This window comes from Passer montanus, unplaced genomic scaffold, assembly GCF_014805655.1.
Source record: "Passer montanus isolate IOZ18808 unplaced genomic scaffold, ASM1480565v1 scaffold18, whole genome shotgun sequence".
NCBI classification, from domain to species: domain Eukaryota; kingdom Metazoa; phylum Chordata; class Aves; order Passeriformes; family Passeridae; genus Passer; species Passer montanus.
In genome coordinates this window covers 16771706-16788494 of record NW_024365381.1, presented here as the reverse complement: position 1 = coordinate 16788494, position 16789 = coordinate 16771706, and the positions used below count along the sequence as shown (strand labels likewise).

The window sequence follows — 16789 nt, the reverse complement described above, 5'->3', positions numbered from 1 at the left end:
GTACTCTGCTAAAATCCCACTGCCTGCAGCCCGTGGCACTGTGCAGAAGCGACGGGGGGTGGGGAGGTGCAGCCCTGTGCAGCTGGAAGGAGTCTCACCTGCTGCTCCACAGCTGCTGGGTGTACTGGAGCAGGACCTCCCTCTGTTGCCACAGGCACAGGGAACTGTCTCCTGCACAGCCCACCCTCCTTCCCTTCCCGGGTGTGCCCTGGGCAGAGTTGGTGGCTGCAGCTTCCCAGCTGGTGAACAAGCAAGCAAGGAGGCTGACACAGCTGCACACAGTGCTGGTTGTGTGCACAAAAGAGCTAAGCAGGGAATGAGCTGGCCAGCCGAGCATGGCAGCACGTTTTATGGGCCTGCAGAGGAGCTGAAAACTGTCTCACCTCCTTGGAGAGCTGCCAGGCTCGGCAGGATGGCATCCTGCTCTTTACCATCAGGGCCAACTGCTGGAGACACTGCTTCCCTCTGCCCAGGGAATTCTGCATCCCTGGGGGCTGAATGTCATCCTCCGAGTGCTCATGTGAGGGAGGACAAGGCAGGACAGAGGCTGGGTAGAGCCTGGGAGCACTGGAACATCGTGTGCTGGGAGGCTGTTTGGATTAGAAACTCTCAGTGGATAAGTGGGCTGGATAAAATGCCAGGGAGGGGAATCAGTTTGCTGAACTCTAGTAATTGGACTCATCTGCAAGAGTTGGGTAAGCAGAGTGAGCTGCTCACGCTCAGCACAGGCAAAGAAAAGGAGCCAGCAGAGGAGAGCCAGCTGAGCCATGGCCCAGCAGGAGCAGCAGGCAGGCTGTCAGCTCAGCATGGACTGAAGGCTGGGTGGGTGACATGGGCAGAAGCAGCATTACTGCTGGCTGCCTAAGCCACTTGCTGAGCACAAGTGACTGAATTAAGGAGGTCACAGTGCATGGGTGTGGGGAGAACACAAAGCACAGTCTGAGGGGAAGGATGCACTAAGATATCTTTGGTGTGACATGACTCCTCTTTAGAAAACCTGTGCTCAAAGGCCTGAGACAAAAACAAGACCAAAGCTTTTGCACTCAGAGACACGGAGGCAGGAGTGAATCTGCTGAAGGGAGCCCAAATACAAGTGACTGAATTAAGGAGGTCACAGTGCATGGGTGTGGGGAGAACACAAAGCACAGTCTGAGGGGAAGGATGCACTAAGGTATCTTTGGTGTGACATGATTCCTCTTTAGAAAACCTGTGCTCAAAGGTCTGAGACAAAAACAAGACCATAGACACGGAGGCAGGAATGAATCTGCTGAAGGGAGCCCAAACCAGTGTTTTCTGTGTGCTACAGTGGAGAAAGTAGGTCACTTTAGTAAGTGAAGGGGATAGAAATGATGAGCTGAACTGAGAGTGGAATGCATGTTTAGAATTCAAGCTTCCAAGGAAAGAAGACAAAAAGCCCAAACAAACAGCTGCTGATCAAATGCAGGTACGTGCATAGCTGGAAAGCCGAGCTCTGTGGCTTTCAGGCGTTGTCTGAGTCATCGGCAGTTTTGGCATGCTTGACATTCACGTCTGACGCTGCAGGTACCGGGCACGTGTTCTGCTGATCTCCTGATGACTCTGGTAGCAGCTGTCTCCTAAAACTGCTCATCCTCAGGAAAGCCTGGCTGCCATAACTGCCTGGGTGGCCAAGGGGAAGCAGGCAGGGGTTGCTAAGGGGAATGACAGGATCGATTCAGTACCCCAGGTTAGCAAAGATTTGGTGCAGCTCCTGGCTTGGCCACCTGCGCGTACGTGCGCTTGTTTCTGTCTGGAAAATGGCTGCTGTCTCATCCTCACGTCAGCACAGCACACACAGGCAGGCCAAGCCCATAGCCAGACCCCTGTGGTACCAATGGAGTCCACAATCCCTATGGAAAATGAGTAGGCGGTTCTGAATCCGGCCCAGGGACCGTCTCTCCTGCCAGCAAGTTTGTAATTTGTGCCCTCCTCCTTTTAGGAGCCTTAAAAATAGAGACCAAGGCTGGGAAGCATGAAGGTTTTTCTAGGGCTTGTTGTGGAAGCTGGGCTGCCTCTTGCTCTTCCCAGCCCCTGGGAGAGGCATGGGAAGCTGGCGTCCAAATGCCTGCCCTGGATGTGGAGCCTCACTCGTCGGCTCATTCATCTATGGCAGTAGCCCAGGTCTCCCCTCGTGATACAGGCAGCTGGAGGCAGCTGGTTCAAAGGCCAGGCTGGTCAGGAAGAGGTGAGGGAAGTGTGGGAAGTCACTGCATGTCATGTAGGAAAACAAGCTCTAGCAAGGGATGAGGGAGCGTGCTACAGAGCTGGGTGGGAGCTGTTGTCCTCAGCATTGCTGTTATGTCCTGGACTTTCATACTCTGAAAAGGCATTGGCATTTTTTGCTGCCACCAAAGGTACAAGTGCTCAGAAAACTCAGCGCCACCATGCAGGTGTTGGCTGTGGCCCTGCCACCACTTTGAGGGTGCATGGCACGCTGGCTGGGCCAGCAACACAGAGGAGGTGCTGCTGGGGCTCATCCCTCCAGCTGGCTTCAGAGAAGCCCCAGAGCAAGCCTGCTGTGGCTGCAGGAAGCCAGGCCCTTGGAGTGAGACAGAGTGCAGCCCGGACGCTTTGTGGTCACCAAGGGGTCCGTGACACCAGCAGTCTGGGCTGCTTCCTGGTCACCAGCCAGCTCCCCGCAGTTCCTCTGCTCACGCGCTCCCGGCGCTGCAGCTGGCCCCGGCCTCGCCGTGCTCATTGTCTGCTGCGGGTGATGGCAGCTATTCAGCGGCTGCCAGGTTTCGGGGAAAGGGAGAGATGAGCCACTCCTCCACCCACATTCTAGGAAAGCCTCTGGGATGAAGCCCTGCCGATACACACGTTCACTCTCCTCAGCAGGGAGGGTGTGCTGTGGAGCTTATATTCGCCCTCCGCCCGCATCCCACATCCCCCTCTTATCAGCGGGAGTGATGCTGAGGAGCAGCGCTTGGAAGCAGCCCTGGCTCCTGCCCTGTCCCACACAATAGCAGAGTCTGCTACTCCCCGTCTCCTTGCCTGTTTGCCTTCCAGAGCCAGGCAGAGTCTCGCCATCACTATTATTTTGCTTTGTGTCAATATTTTGACAACTAAAAGCAGGAGAACTGCATCCACATGATAAGCGGCCAGAAGCTCTGGGCTGGGCGTGGATCGGGTTCCAGTTTGGCAGGGGAGAAAAGCGCCTGGCAGCCCCTGCCCACCAACCGGCTGGGCTGGGAAAGCTGGAGAGCAGGGGCAGCAGCAGCAGGGCAGCAGCCGGTTTGTGCCCGTGTACCTCTCTTCGCTGTTCAGGGCTCACTGCCCTTTCCCCAGGGTAGATGAAACGTGATAAATGAGCAGAATATGCCTGGTTCTCTGGTGGAAAAGTAACCTCTGTCTTTCCTGAGGAGAGGGCTGCTCTGCTCCTGCTGGGAGAATCTCGCCCCTCCCATGGTTGCCATTCCCTGTGTCCCAGCCGGTGCAGGCCCAGGGTGCTCTGTCTCTGCCGGTGGCAGAAGGTCATGCACACTGCTGCAGCAGTCCGTCCTGCTCTCAGCCTTGTTTTTCCCAAGCACAGCACTCTACAGCTTCTGGAGAGAAATTCCTGCGGGCTTTCTGGGACTTGAATCTGCAGCTCCCACCCAGGGCTTCAGGAGAGGAAGGCGGGCAGAGCAGGGTGAGCTGTGCTGTGGTTACTATGTCTCTGCTTCCTGCTCTGCTCTCAGGCACTTGGTGTGCATGGGGCTGTTGTTTTGGCACGGTACCTGCGCTGGCTCTCGGGGCTGTTGGCAGAACGCTTACCTGTAGGTGCCCACGTATGCTTGGGGCTGTGGTGTGGCTCTCCAGTGCCTCACCCTGCTCCAGGGCTGTGCTTTTCTGCAAACACCCCTGGCCTGGCCAGTCCCCACAGCATGGGGGCACTAAGTGAATGGCACTGGGTCTGCCAGCTTTGATCTGTTCCTGGAATGCTGGCTGGATGAGGGCTGCACACACCCGACCCAGGGCTTGGCTCTGGCAGTCTCAGGGACATCTTTCTTGGTAGCATCGTCCCTGCCCCCACGAGGGATTAGTGTCTGAAAGCAGTACCCAGGCTTGCCGAGGATTCCCCTTGCCTGGGTTCTCTGCCTGGAGTGCTCTCAGGCAGTCCTGGTGCTTATCCCATGCCCCTCCAAAACTCATGTCTGACCTAGGTCAGCCTGCAGTGCCTGTGACCCGTGGGGACCAGCCCCTGATGTCCCCAGGCATGGAGCTGGACTGTCAGGTGCCTGCAGGTTTGGCTGTGGGTCCCCAGGGAGGCTGAGCTCCCCTCCCCAGGAACCAAAACAAACAGCAGAGTTCCTGCCACGTGCGGCCGGGGCTGACTAAGGCCGGACGCTTCCGCCTGCCGCAGGCCGCGGGGCCGGGGCCGTGAGCCACCTCCATTGGGGTGCACAGCCCGGCCCATTTCCCTCTATTGTCAGCCTGCCCCTCAGCAAACACATCCCCCTGCGCACCTGGGCTGGGAGAGGCACTGACGCCACCGCGGCCAGCCGCCAGGGACAGGGGATGTGCTGCCCAGGGCATCTCAGAGCTGGAGCTGCTGCAGCTCAGCTCTGAGGAGTCCTTCAGGACCCAGGTGCCCAGGCAGGTTGTTTGCAAGCTGTTTCCTTGAGGAACAGCCCTGACTGTTCAGGGGTCATTGGTGCAGCTCTGCTTGCCTGCAAGGGCACTGGAGATCCCTGCGTTTCTCAGAAGTCAGCACAGTCTCCTGAGAGAGAGGCCTGGGCTCCCTGTACCCATGGGCTGCCTGCCCTGGGTCACCTGTGCCAAGAGGCTGGAGCTGGGGATGCCCCAGCCCGACCATTCTCATCCTCATTCTCACTGTGGAGATACAAACTGCTGATGATTGACCTGGTTTATCTCAGTCCCAGCTGTGGACTGGCTCTCTGGTAGTGGAGCTTAGGAGACTCTAAGAAGAGATCCCAGAAGCAATCAAATTAAAGCAATCAAATAAAACAGTGAAGGTGAGACCTGGGGGCTCTGGGATGATGGGCAGGTGTGAGGGGCCCAATGCCCTACATCCTCATGCTGCTTTGACCTCAGCAGTCCCGTCACAATGCAGGATATAGGGAGATGCTGGTGGGGTTCTTGCCTACTGGGGTCAAACACAAGAGAGTGACTGTGCTGGGCACTGGATCGTGGCCCTTCCCTTGGTAGAAGCCTATAGCTTTGATGACACTGAGTTATGTGTCCTAAATAGCAGTAGAACAAAAATAATGCCCTGAGGATTCAGAGGCATTCTCCGAGGGCTTCAGGGGTGACACAGGAGGTCCTGGCTGCAGTCAGTTTAAGAATGATGCAGGGACAAATTTTTGTTGGGTTCTTTCCATATGAGATACCAAAGGTGGGATTTGGCAGGGTATAAGATGCCCGTGAGAGAACTCTGGTGCTGAAATGGGGCTGTTTTATGGAAAAGATTACTTAAGAGGGACCTTGCCTGCAATGGGCAGGGTGTGGTTTTGCAGGGAAGAGCAGCTGCTTCCTCTGGGCTCCTTCAGTGCTCATGGGCAGTCAGGGCCCCTGCTCTTGCCCCTCACCCTGAAGGTGTAGGAGGCATGGAGGTGACCCTGTTCCCTGGCAGGGCTGTGCCATGGCATGCTTGCAGCTGGGTGCCAGAGCTGGCCTTCCCACCTGACAGCCAGAACTCACCCACAGCAAGGACACACCATCATTCCTCACCGACCTCCTTCCTCAGCTCTGTGAGCAGGGCAGGGAGGTGGCACAGGCAGGCAGTGGCATATCCGAGGTGATGCTCTCAGTCAGCCCCACTGTGTGGGGCTCACTGCAGGGGAGGCATTTGCTCTTTAAGGAAATGTCTCTGTTTTCCTTACGTGCCTGGCTGGTTCCTTGAGCTTCCTCTGTCCCTTGCTCCCAAAGTGCGTAACTCTGCTCCCCAGAGCCGAGTGGGAGGCGGCACGAGGGACATGCTGGTGCATTTATAGCATCGACCTCCAGCCCTATCCTGCAGCTGGGGAAGGGCAGATTTGGCCCCCCAGGGAGGAGCATGGCAGAGGGGGAAGCAAGCAGCTGTGACCCCAGCCAGCTTGATGTTTCTCCCATATGCAGGAGGATGTTGCTGATCACAGGTTACCGGTGTCCAAATATTATTCCTCTTCTCCTGTCTCTGCTCCACACTGCCTAGAAAGTGGATGCTCATCCCAGGAATGTAAACTCTGCCCAAGGCCTCTGAGGAAATAGCTTCAGACCAGGAACAGGACTGCACTCAGCAATTAAGGGTTGGTCTCCCCAGCCACACAGCGCCTGGGGGAGAGCCCTTTGCTCCAGCGCCAGAGGCTGGCCTTGTGTCTGAGAGGTGGCCCCAAGGGACCTTCCTGCAAGGACAGGCATGAGGCCCCATGTGGTCACGGTCTTTGCAATAACAGGATTCTGTCTGTCCAGTGAGTTGGCAGCAGCTGCTGCTCAGGGCAGCCTCTGCTCTCGGGTGGGAGGAAATGCTCTCTTCACCCCATCTCACAACCATCCCTGGGCAAGTGGGAAGGGGTTCCCTTGGCCCAGGAGGGTACATAGGGTGGCAGAGGGAGAGCACAGGCATACTCCAGTCATCACATGAAAGATGTTACCTGCTTTTTGCTGCCCGGCCAGGAGAAGGAGTATGAACAGGCACTGAATGCTGCCCAGCAGCCCCGGCAGCTGCTGAGTTGGTGTTGTGCTGCTGAGTGATGAACTGCAGCACACCCTCCCCATGGTGGGGCTGGGATTTCTGTGTGCTTATCTCTGCAGCATCTCCATGCTAATTTGCCAGGCCTTGCTCCAGCAGCTTTGTCACATACTCAGTGGTACCAATGCCTAGAAGATCCTGACTGAGCCCAGCCTGAGTCACTTCCACTTGCATGGCCCAACAGGGCTGAGGACAGGCAGCTGACATGTCCTGCATCCCCTGGGGACAGATCCCACAGGGCTGGGAGCAGATCACAGGCATCCTCATGCTGCAGGGACAGACCTCACATGGTGTTGGGTAGGGAAGCCCTGAAGCAGCCTTCCCACTCTCCCAGGAGGACAGAAACGTGAATCCTGGCACGGACACAGAGCTCGTTATTTCCCTAGGACCTGCAGCCCACGGGGGATCGTGTTGCCTGTTGGCATCTCATCACACCTCCCATAGTTCCAGCTTCCCTGGCCTCTGGGGCTTAAAAATAGAACAGAAAAGGCCAACAGAGCTCCTTTGGGTTGGCAGCAGGGCTCGACCTGAGACTTGCTGTACCCCCTTCCCTTCAAAGCTGTAGACCAGAACCAGGATGCTGTCCCTGGGGCAGGGGGAGCTGGAAATCCTTTGACAGGGGTCCAAGGGCAGGAGCTGATGGAACAGGCACGGGGCAGCTTGAGGGGTAAGGGGCTGGGTGGACAGTCACTGGAAGTCTGAGTGGGAACAGGACGTCAGTAGAGGAATGAAGAGGATGGGTGGGAAAGGGGCTGTTGTATGGAGGCAGGAGCCAGGTGGGCACAGAACGGGTGGATGGGCACGGAGCACTGAAAGCAGCAAGCCGAGAAGCCCAGCATAGCCCCGGTGGCTCCTGCCGGCCGGGGATTCATCGGGCACGGGACGGTGAATGGAAGCGCCGGGGCAGCCCCAAGGACTAATGGCCGGAGGCGGTGCGGGGCGCTGGAGGAGGGGGCTCCGCCGCGTCCGGGAGCACCGGCCGTCCCCGCGGGGCCGGGCACCTGCTCCCGCCCCGCGGCGGGGNNNGAGGCATGCCGGGGGCGGCGGGGCGGTAGCGGCGGCGCCGAGTCTGTACCGGGGCGGCGGGAGCGGCGATGCGGCTGCTCGGCGCCTTCCTGCGGCTGCTGGTGGCCGGGACGCTGGGGGCACCGCCCGCCCCGGTGAGAGCCGAGGGGCGGGAGGGGGTCGGAGCAGGGTGCGGCTGCCCGGGGGGCCCCGAAGGCCGGGACAGCTGCTCCAGAGCCGAGGGGCGGGAGGGGGTCGGAGCAGGATGCGGCTGCCCGGGGGGGCCGCGAAGGCCGGGACAGCTGCTCCCGGCGCTGGGCGGGGGGCGGCAGCGGGTCACCCCGTGCTGCCCCTCCAGTGCTCGCCTTTCCCTCCCTGCAGGCCCCGGAGGAGCGGGGGACCGCCAGCACGGAGTCTCCCGGTGAGTCGGCAGTGGGCTGCCGCCGGTGCCCCGGCTGGGAGGGGGCAGCAGCCCAGGGAAGGCTTCGCGCAGGGCCGGGGCGCGTTGGGTACTACCCGGGGCTGTGTTACCTCTGGAGTCCCGTGGTGACAGCCGGGGAGGCAGCCGGGGGCTGTGCCGAGGCTCGGAGCAACCTGGTGCCCCCAGCCCGCCTCGGGCTCCGGGCACGGCCGCGGGCCGGAGCGGAACGCAGCCCAGTCCCTAGACTGCCGCCCCTGCGGTGCCGGCATGCGGGGTCCCGGGTGGGAGCGCTCCGCTTCAGCTCTCCCTGCTGGAAAGTCCCAGGGCACGGCTGTCCGGCCGGGCGAGGTGCGGGGGAGCCCCTTCGCGGCAGAGCTCGGGGTGAGCAGAGTGCCTGGGCAGGAGACGGAGCTGGCGGATAGAGGGAGAAAGAGCCTGTCGGGGCGGCTGTGTGAGCCCCCGCACAGTGATGTGCACAGTACGGTGACGGACTTTGAGAGCACAAAGTGGTGCTTTGCTCCCCTGTGCTCCGTGGTGGCTGCAGGATCCCCCCGCGGCTGCTGCACCTGTCCCGCAGCGGCCCGGCTGGGCTCTGCCTCTCTGGGCGCCTCCTTATAGTCCCTGTCCCTGTCTCTTGCAGTCCTTACCTTTCGGGAGATCTGGAATCGTAGTTTCTGCCGGCCTCTGGAGCAGCTGGTGGACGTCATTACCGAATTCCCCAACGAGGTGGAGTACATTTTCAGACCCTCGTGCGTCTCCCTGCAGCGCTGTGGAGGCTGTTGCGGGGACGAGGGTCTCCGCTGCGTCCCCGTGGAGACCAGCACGGTCACCATGCAGGTACGTGCTGCTGCTGCGGGGCCGGGCTGAGCTCACCGAGCGCCGGCAAGGTGAACCAGCAGCTTTGCATCCTCTAGACATTGTAGCAGTGTGGCCAGCAAGCGAGCGGACTTACGCTGCTCAAATGCATGCCAAGCCAGTAGGGTCCCTCCGCCTGCTCTTTGAGCTTGCCCCTGAGGTCAGGTGTCACCCCGGTGGTACTGGCCTCACTCCCTCCTTCCCCGACCTCTCTCTGTGTGGTCTGTCTTGCTTATTGCTGTCATTTTTCCAGACTTTTCCTGTCCTGTGGTGGGGCTGGGGGTGTTCCAGTTAGCAGTGGCTGCCTGCTGGGACAAAGCAGGTACTGCCCTTGGGTCGAAGGGAGGAGTGAGGCTCTCCTCTACCAGGCAATGCTTGGGGTAGTGCTGACATGAATGCCCTGGGGCATGGTGAGCATGAAGGGCTGAGCCAACTGCATTTTCAGTCACCACTGTGTGAGCTGTGAGATGTGGGGGGGAGATCCTGGGCCGTTCGACTCTTCCCCACGTACCAGGCAGCAGCTGTCCTCACACTGCAGCCCTGGCACTGAGCTGCCAGAGATCAACCTGCTGATGCTGCAGGGACCAGGCAAATGCTCTGCTTTGCCATGGATCATGGACTAGGGAATGCCTGCAATAAATCACCAGTGATTTTAGTCTCTCTGAGGTCTGTGAGGATTTTGGTCTCTCTCCAAGTGTGTTGGAAGGCAGGATGGCAAAAAGCTCTTGGGTGAGGTGGATCAAAAGTCTGGTGTGAACAGGAGGCAGCTCCCCAAGCACAGGTCTCCCTCTATGGGAGGGATCCTCCTGCTGTGCACAGAGTGGAAATGCCAGACACTTCTGCAGGGGCTAGTGTGGATCACACCAATGATGAACGTGCCCTGTAAGGCCCTTGGATGTCCAACCTGAACTTCAGGCTGGGCTGTGACATGTGAGAGGGTGAATCCTGTACTCCTGGGCTGGGGAGACACTCTGTGGTACTGACTCCAGTCAATTCCAATTCAGTGCTGTAGGAAAGGGGTCCAGGAGGAGGCAGCAGCAATGGGATTGGCCTGAAAAACATGACTGGGGGGATATTTCTGTCAGAGAAGGGAGGTGTGCAAAGGGGTCAAATATGTGAAAATTCTCTGGAAAGGCAGAGACTGAAAAATCTTTTCTAAGGCTGGGAAATCCCAAGACCATGGGACTTAAAGCCCTGAAGACAAGGGGTGGCGCTAGCAGAGCCTCCCAAGCTGCCAGGGCAGCTGGGCCTGGCCAGTGCTGCCTACGTGTGGAGGTGGACTCTGCTGTTGGAGGTCCCGAGGAACAGGTTAGACATGCATCTTCCCAAGAGCCTGGGGTGGCAAGGCAGTGGCTCAGGAGTCTTTCCAGCCCCCTCCTGCCACTACCTGAGAAGTAACCTTTGCTCTTCTTTCAGCTCCTGAAGATAAAGCCAAATGGGGAGGCGCCCTATGTGGAGATGGCGTTCACCGAGCACAAGCGGTGCGAGTGCAGGTGGGGACTCCTGGGTTCCAGAGCAACCCTGCCAGCTCCCCCCGTGTGTGGAGCAGGGCTGCCCTGTGGGCACCCTGGCTGTGCTGGCACCCTTCTTGCTGTCTTTGCATTAGGGTTTGCCAGTGCATGTGGCCCTTGTCCAGCTGCAGGCTGCAGCACATCTCTGCACCTGCTCCCACAGATGACGGGGTGCGTGCCATTGTGAAGACTGGTCAGGCACCATGCACTGTCTGCAGGGCTGTGCTCCCCACCCCTGCAGCTGCCTTGGCATGCCTGCTGTATGCTCCTTTAGCCAGGGGATCTGCCTGTGGGTAATGGAGTGAGGCTGGTGGCTCTGTGGCAGGTGTTTGGTGTGTGACAGCACGTCCAAGGTGGTGGCTCAGCGGGGAGCTCCAAGGTTGGCATACCTGCATGTGACCGTGCCCACAGAGAAAGCTCAACAGCTGAGTCTTGGGCTACCATTTGAGGGAGGCTGCCCCATACAGACCTGGGGGTATGGCAGAGGTTTACACCCAAGCCAACAAATGAAAGCCTAAAACACGCAGTGCCAGCCTGGCCTGGATAGGCAGTGCTGGCCCGGAATGGATGTGCAGCACCTGCCTGCCACAGACTCCTGGCACCTTGTCAACCCCTTGGTTGGGGTGTCTCTGTGCTCTCTGTGTCCCAAAAGTGGTGAAAGCCTGGGCAGGATGGGGCCTCTGCCTGAGGACTGCAATGCTGTGGGAGCAGCTCTGGTGCTGCCTGCAGCTGGTCCTTGCCATAGAGACTCCAGCACTGCCTGCATGGGGGGTCCTGGTAATCACTCTTCATCATGATCCAAGGGTGATTTAGTGTTGTGAAAACTGGGGAATGTGTGTCCTGCTGGGCAGCCATTAGACATGATCCTTGCCTGGAAGAACATCCTGAGGATTCCCATACTGGTATTCCCCTGCAGTTTTATGAGCAGCTGTACTAGAGCAGACCCAGCTCCACACGGTGTCTGTCTGGAATGTCTGTCAGTACATGCAGAAGGGAGAGTGGGAAGAAGCAGATGTGTCACTTGCCTCCTTCTCTGCTTCCAGCTATTTCCCATGCAGGGAATTTCCTAAGCTTTTTGTGGTTTTCCTGCCTAGGGTATCTCCCAGGGGATCTCCTATGAGCACTTGTACAGGCTGCCTTCTGCAGCAGTTTTTGGCTTCTTCCTAATCTGCTTTCCACACCTGTACATCACTCCCTTTTGTAGTTAGTGTAGGTGTGGCAGATCTCCTGGCTGTGACCCCCATGGGGGAGGTAGGTCATGGCTGAGAACCTACTACTGAGACTCTGCAGCAAATCCCCCCATGTTTGTTACTCAGGATGCTGCACCTTGTTTCACTATGAGATGTGAAAGCCATCACTAAGAGCAGCTAAGACTGAACTTGCTCTCCCCAGCCTCACTGGCAAAATGTCACATTCCCAGGGTAGTCAACAAAGCTGACCAGCCCCTTTGCTCTCTGCCTTCTCTCTGCCTGCTGCAATCAGCCCTGACTGAGGGCTTGATAAGTTCAGGAGAAGTGATGTTGTGTCTGTTTTAAACATGAATGATAACAGGTAGATTGTGCTGTGCACTGGAGCATGTCACAGGAGCAGCTCCTGCAGCTCAACCTGCAGCACTGACCAATAACCACATCTCTCTGTCATTTTTCCCACTCTGCAGGCCCCGGCAGGACCTGATGAGGCTGGGAAGGTAAGTGACACCACGGGCACTGTTACTGGCTGGGACTGTGGGTCTCATCTCCCACACATCAGCCCTTCTTGTGGTACTTTCCTTCTGAAGGAGGAGGTCCAAGGGCCGAGGTAAGAGAAGACAAGACAAGAAGGGACGGAAAGACTGTGAACTGTAAGTGAGCAGGGGCAGGTATGGGTGGCATCTTCTGGGTTAATTTTCTTGGGATGAATGTCTTCATTAAGCATTTAGATCTTTGCTGACACTGTGAGCACTGAAGGGTTTGTGCAGAGCAGACACAGAAGTAAGCAGGAGGGGGCAGTTGCTGAGGGGAAACAGGCCTTCTAGCAAAGACTCAGAAGGTACTTGGTAGTCTCCAGGCTCAGCAGCTCAGACCTGGGCACAATGGGGGTGGATGGGCTGGGTGACTTGACGGTGTTTAGCCCTATTGCCATCACAGACCATGCTGGGTTTCCTGGATCCATGAATTTCCAGTTTCAGCTCATCTTGCTGCCAGTTGTGTCCTTACTGTTGTCCTTGACTGATTGTTGTTTGGGTTACTCTACTCTTTCCGTCCTTTATCTCACTTTCTCAAACTCCTTGCTGTTACAGCACAGGCTGGACTCATTGTGGGCACTTTTGAGGTGTGACACCTGTGGCTAACAGTTTGCTCCAGCATTTTCCCCTTTTGTCTGAAGTCTGCTGTTGGGGGCTCAGCCGGTGCCAGCCCCACCACCCTCACTCCTCCCCATGAAGAGGCTGCCTGCAGGCCCTACCCCTGCAGTTGTGTGTCACAGGGGCCAGGCACAAAGAAGGGGATGCAGGGCAGAGAGGTGAGCCTCCCGTGCTGGCAGTGCTCACCCTGTGCCATGCTCTCTTTGCAGATGTGGCACACCGCGCAGGTAGCCTCTGCCCTGCCCCCAGCCTCGCTCCTGCCACCTGGGTTGGAGCCAGCTGCCTTTGTCCCCAGAATGGGACACTTGTGGAGTCATGTCCCTCCAGCTGCAGCGGAGAGCAGGACTCCAGCACAGAAGAGCTGACTGTTACTCTTGCTTGGCCCTGGTGGGAACACGGCCTGGCACCAAGGACTCCCTTGCCCCATCTGCCCCACTGGCAGCAAGAAAAAAGGACTTGTGACCAAGCCTGGGGCTGAAGATGAGGAGCTCAAGCAGTTTGTTGGTGTTTGAGGACATTCTAGGGGCAATGAGGAGCCATGTGCTGCTGGAACTGGCTGGGGAGGACAGCATGATGTGGAGATGGCTCACAGGACTGCACCTGCAAAACTTCTCTGTCCTGCCAGCACTCTGCAGCTGGGGAGGAAGGAAATCTGGGGCAGGCAAGGCTGTAGGGCTGCATCCGTCCCAATTTTGGCACAGGGCAGCCCAGGCAGGTGCCAGGGATCTTGCCTGGGAAGCTGTTCTGCTTGGGAACAGAAGGGAGCTGGGCTCCTCATGTATTCACAGCTACATCTCAGCTTTGCCCTGCTCAATAAAAGCTGGTCAGACATGGGAGCTGGCAGCTCCTGTCTGCTTTCCAACAAGCACAGGGAACTTCCCCAAGGGCACCCACTCAGGCTGGAATGGGGCAGTGACCCAGGGTTTGTCCCCATCACCTATCCTGCAGCACCAAGGCACTGCCCTTGGTGTGATGCTGGAGATGGGCAACCAGCAGGTTGCCCCCTGGGCTGGGGGCTATCCATGTGCTGGAGTTCAGTTGGCTGCTGGGAGACCCTTGGGTGGGCTGCCCTTCCTCTCCACACCAGTGTGGGACTGGTACCTCTCTGTGTTCACTGTGCCCATCCTGTTCTCACCCCAGTCCAAATGTCTGGCTCAGTGTCCTGTCCTCCCTGGCAGGGCTGATGCAAAGTTTAGGGCACTGGAGTGCAGGCTGCCCACTTGGGAAATACCCCACTAAGGGTCATTTACCTGACATGGGAACAGACTGGCCTGGGGCCTCCTTTCCTTACTGGGAATACCCTTAGGATATAAGGAGCTGGTGGTCCTCATCGAGGTGGCTGTGGGGACTACTGTTTCCTGCTTTTCCCACTCAGCCAGCTCTCTGCCCAGGTCTAGGGGGAAGCCACAGCCCCTGGTTCTCCATGCTTTAAGCAGTTCTCCTGAGTTCTCCCTGTCTCCATTTCCACCCCTGCTGCAGTGGGTCTGGGGCTGTCTGCCAAATGCATGCCATGCTGATCTGTGCAAGCCATATCCTGCAGCAGTGCATATGGCTGGAAACCTTAGGGGTGAGTTGGCATTTGCATATTTGTGGGGCACTCCTGGCACTGGGCTAAAAAAAAAAAAATCAAGGGTTATTCTTGAAAGCTTCAAACAAAAGACTGGAGGGCAAGATCTGCAAAGGTTTCAAGGTTACCCTTAAATGATGGAACCTGTGGTTTATCCTGCTCTGAGGAACAAGGGTGGAGCCTAACATAGCAAGAAGTGGGGTCCAAGGTGGCTCCTTCCCACATCTGACAGGGCTGCCTGTGATGGGGGTTAATTAGGACTCTCTAAGCCATAATGGTGGTGTTGCCTGAGGCTGGCACAAGGATGTGGGGACAGGGCAGATCCCTTTTCCCTGTCAGGGAAAGCTGGAGGTTGTAATGTGAACCTGCATGCTGCCACCATGTAGCTGGCATGGACTGTGTGAGTTGTAGCTGTGCAGCTGGGCATATCGTTCAGAAGCTTGCTGGATCCCTTTTGGATCCCATTTCCAGGCATCCATAGTATCCTGGAGCACAGCCTACATGGGTTTTGCCTCAAAAATAGCCCATGAAGTTCCTCCTTCACTACCTCATAGATGAGGGGAACTCACTGCTCCCCTTCCCATATCACTCAAAGTCTGTGTGGGCTGTGTGCTGGCCTGGTCCACGCAGGCTTTCCCTATCACTCTGTGTCATTTCTGCCTGGCTGGTTTTGCTCTGAGGCCAAGGAGAACCATGTGCAGCACTTGAGGATGTATGTGATGGTTTCTGTATTGTCTTTAATACCCCAGTAGTATTACATATTTAAAAAAGGAAGTTACCTAAATCAAGTATGTTAATAAAAATAAGTTTATCAAGACTCATTATTAGGATTAAAACAAAGTCAAACACACTAACACACAGTGGCTTTTCCAAACAGTTCCTGGTGTCTGGTGTCATCTCTTTGGCCACTGCCTGGCACTGAAATATTCCAGGCAGCTCTGCCCATCAGACATGGCAGGACCAAGCACCTGCCTTGCACAGACCCCTGTGTTGCTTCTCCCTCCATCACCTGAGCTGCCTGGGTGCTGTGTGTGGCCTTGTCCCCTGCTCCTCCCATGCCATGGGGTGTTTGATAGAAAAAAATGTGGGTGCTGGGAGGGATGTGGCTGTCCCAGTGCAGCCATGAGCAGAATAGTTGGGGCAGAGCAGGAGCAGGGGAAAAGATTACTTACACAAGAGGTCTAGGAGCTGCATCTCCAGCTGTCAGGACTTCTTCCAGCTCTGTGGAGGTAACAGGAACCTAATGAGCCCCAGCTCATGAACTTCCTGTGATTGCTGCAGGCATCACACACCCAGGGAAATGCTAGCTCCTTTCCTTATCCCTGCCAGAGGGGACAGTCCTAAGACCCTATTCATCCCAGGGGGCAGGGACTTCCAGGACAACACATGCAATGGAAATATGAGGATCAGGGTGGGGGATTGCTGGTCTGAGGGGCAGAGGGGTTTCCTGCTTCAGGGCTTGTGTCCAGTGCCTGTTTCCTCTCAAGGGGACCAACCACTGTCTGCCTGTCCCTCCTCTGTGTGGTCCCAGCTGTAGCTTTTCTATACCTGCAGCTCCTGGCAGCCCTCCTTGGCCACAGCAGATGTGTGAGCACTCTGACAAGGCCAGCTACATCTGCAGAACCCCATGTCCCCCAGGCACTGCAGTGCAGGGCTGTAGGGGGAGACTGGTGCCCTTGTGAAGGGACCCTGACATACCCCAGCCCCAAAGCCAGCAGCACCCACCATGGACAGGCAGAAAACATGTTCCAGCTCTCCCAAATCCCTCATCCTTTCCCTGCCTGTGTACCCCTTGCAGCTGTCCCACAGAGCCCAGGAACAACACATCACTGGGTTATCAGTGTCCCTGGGCTCACTGTGTCTTCCAGCCTTACAGGGCAAAGGTTTGTTTAATAAGGCTTTAGGAGCCAGAGCTGCAGTAAGAGGGTTTAGGAGGATAGTTATAGAGAGACAAAACATAAAGCAGCCTTATGCAGCAGGAAAAAAAATTTCAATTTTTTGGGAAGTAACAGTAAAGGTGATGTGGGGATTGGCCCAGAGATGTAGCATTGTAGCTGATGAAGCCCTGATAAAGCTTCACTGGTTACCTCTGGTCTCCCTGAGCACAGGCTGCCATCAGAGCACTGCCACCCAGCAGCATCTCCAGGCCATGCCATGCAGGTCTCCCACGTGTCTCCATGCAAATAAAGAAACACTGAGGCCCTAACTTCTTGATTGTGATTTACAAGTCTTTCACACACTCACACAATTTGGCATAATTTGGCAAGTGAGTTGTCCCAGCAGCACCCCTGCTCTCATCCCTGGCTCTCCTTCACTTCTTGCCTGCTCAGACTTTTCACTTCCAAGGAGGAGCCTCCAGTCTCTGGAGGGAGTTAAAAGATGACAAAGAGTGTGGGGT

The 16789-nt window shown here is 57.0% G+C and overlaps 1 protein-coding gene across 4 annotated transcripts; it reads left to right on the top strand.

Moving 5' to 3' along the window:
- Positions 1–7706: 7706 nt before the first annotated feature.
- On the top strand, positions 7707–13658 carry PGF (placental growth factor). 4 transcript variants are annotated; one of them, XM_039705411.1, is made up of 7 exons: positions 7707–7851; positions 8078–8117; positions 8758–8954; positions 10389–10465; positions 12141–12170; positions 12261–12323; positions 13034–13658. In XM_039705411.1, the coding sequence occupies exons 1-7, from the start codon at positions 7786–7788 to the stop codon at positions 13053–13055; spliced, it is 495 nt and encodes a 164-aa protein (XP_039561345.1). In that variant the 5' UTR covers positions 7707–7785; the 3' UTR covers positions 13056–13658. The 4 variants fall into 4 exon arrangements, with proteins under 4 accessions (XP_039561345.1, XP_039561343.1, XP_039561346.1 ...); XM_039705409.1 differs by having other exon boundaries at positions 12762–13658; XM_039705412.1 differs by having other exon boundaries at positions 12233–12323.
- Positions 13659–16789: the final 3131 nt, after the last annotated feature.

What these genes read in the sequence shown, in the direction of transcription:
- PGF (XM_039705409.1), top strand. Translation starts at nt 7,786, where the DNA reads ATGCGGCTGCTCGGCGCCTTCCTGCGGCTGCTGGTGGCCGGGACGCTG. An exon ending in TGGGGGCACCGCCCGCCCCG is followed by an intron (nt 7,852 to 8,077) that starts GTGAGAGCCGAG and finishes CCCTCCCTGCAG; the next exon opens with GCCCCGGAGGAGCGGGGGAC. An exon ending in GACCTGATGAGGCTGGGAAG is followed by an intron (nt 12,171 to 12,260) that starts GTAAGTGACACC and finishes TTCCTTCTGAAG; the next exon opens with GAGGAGGTCCAAGGGCCGAG.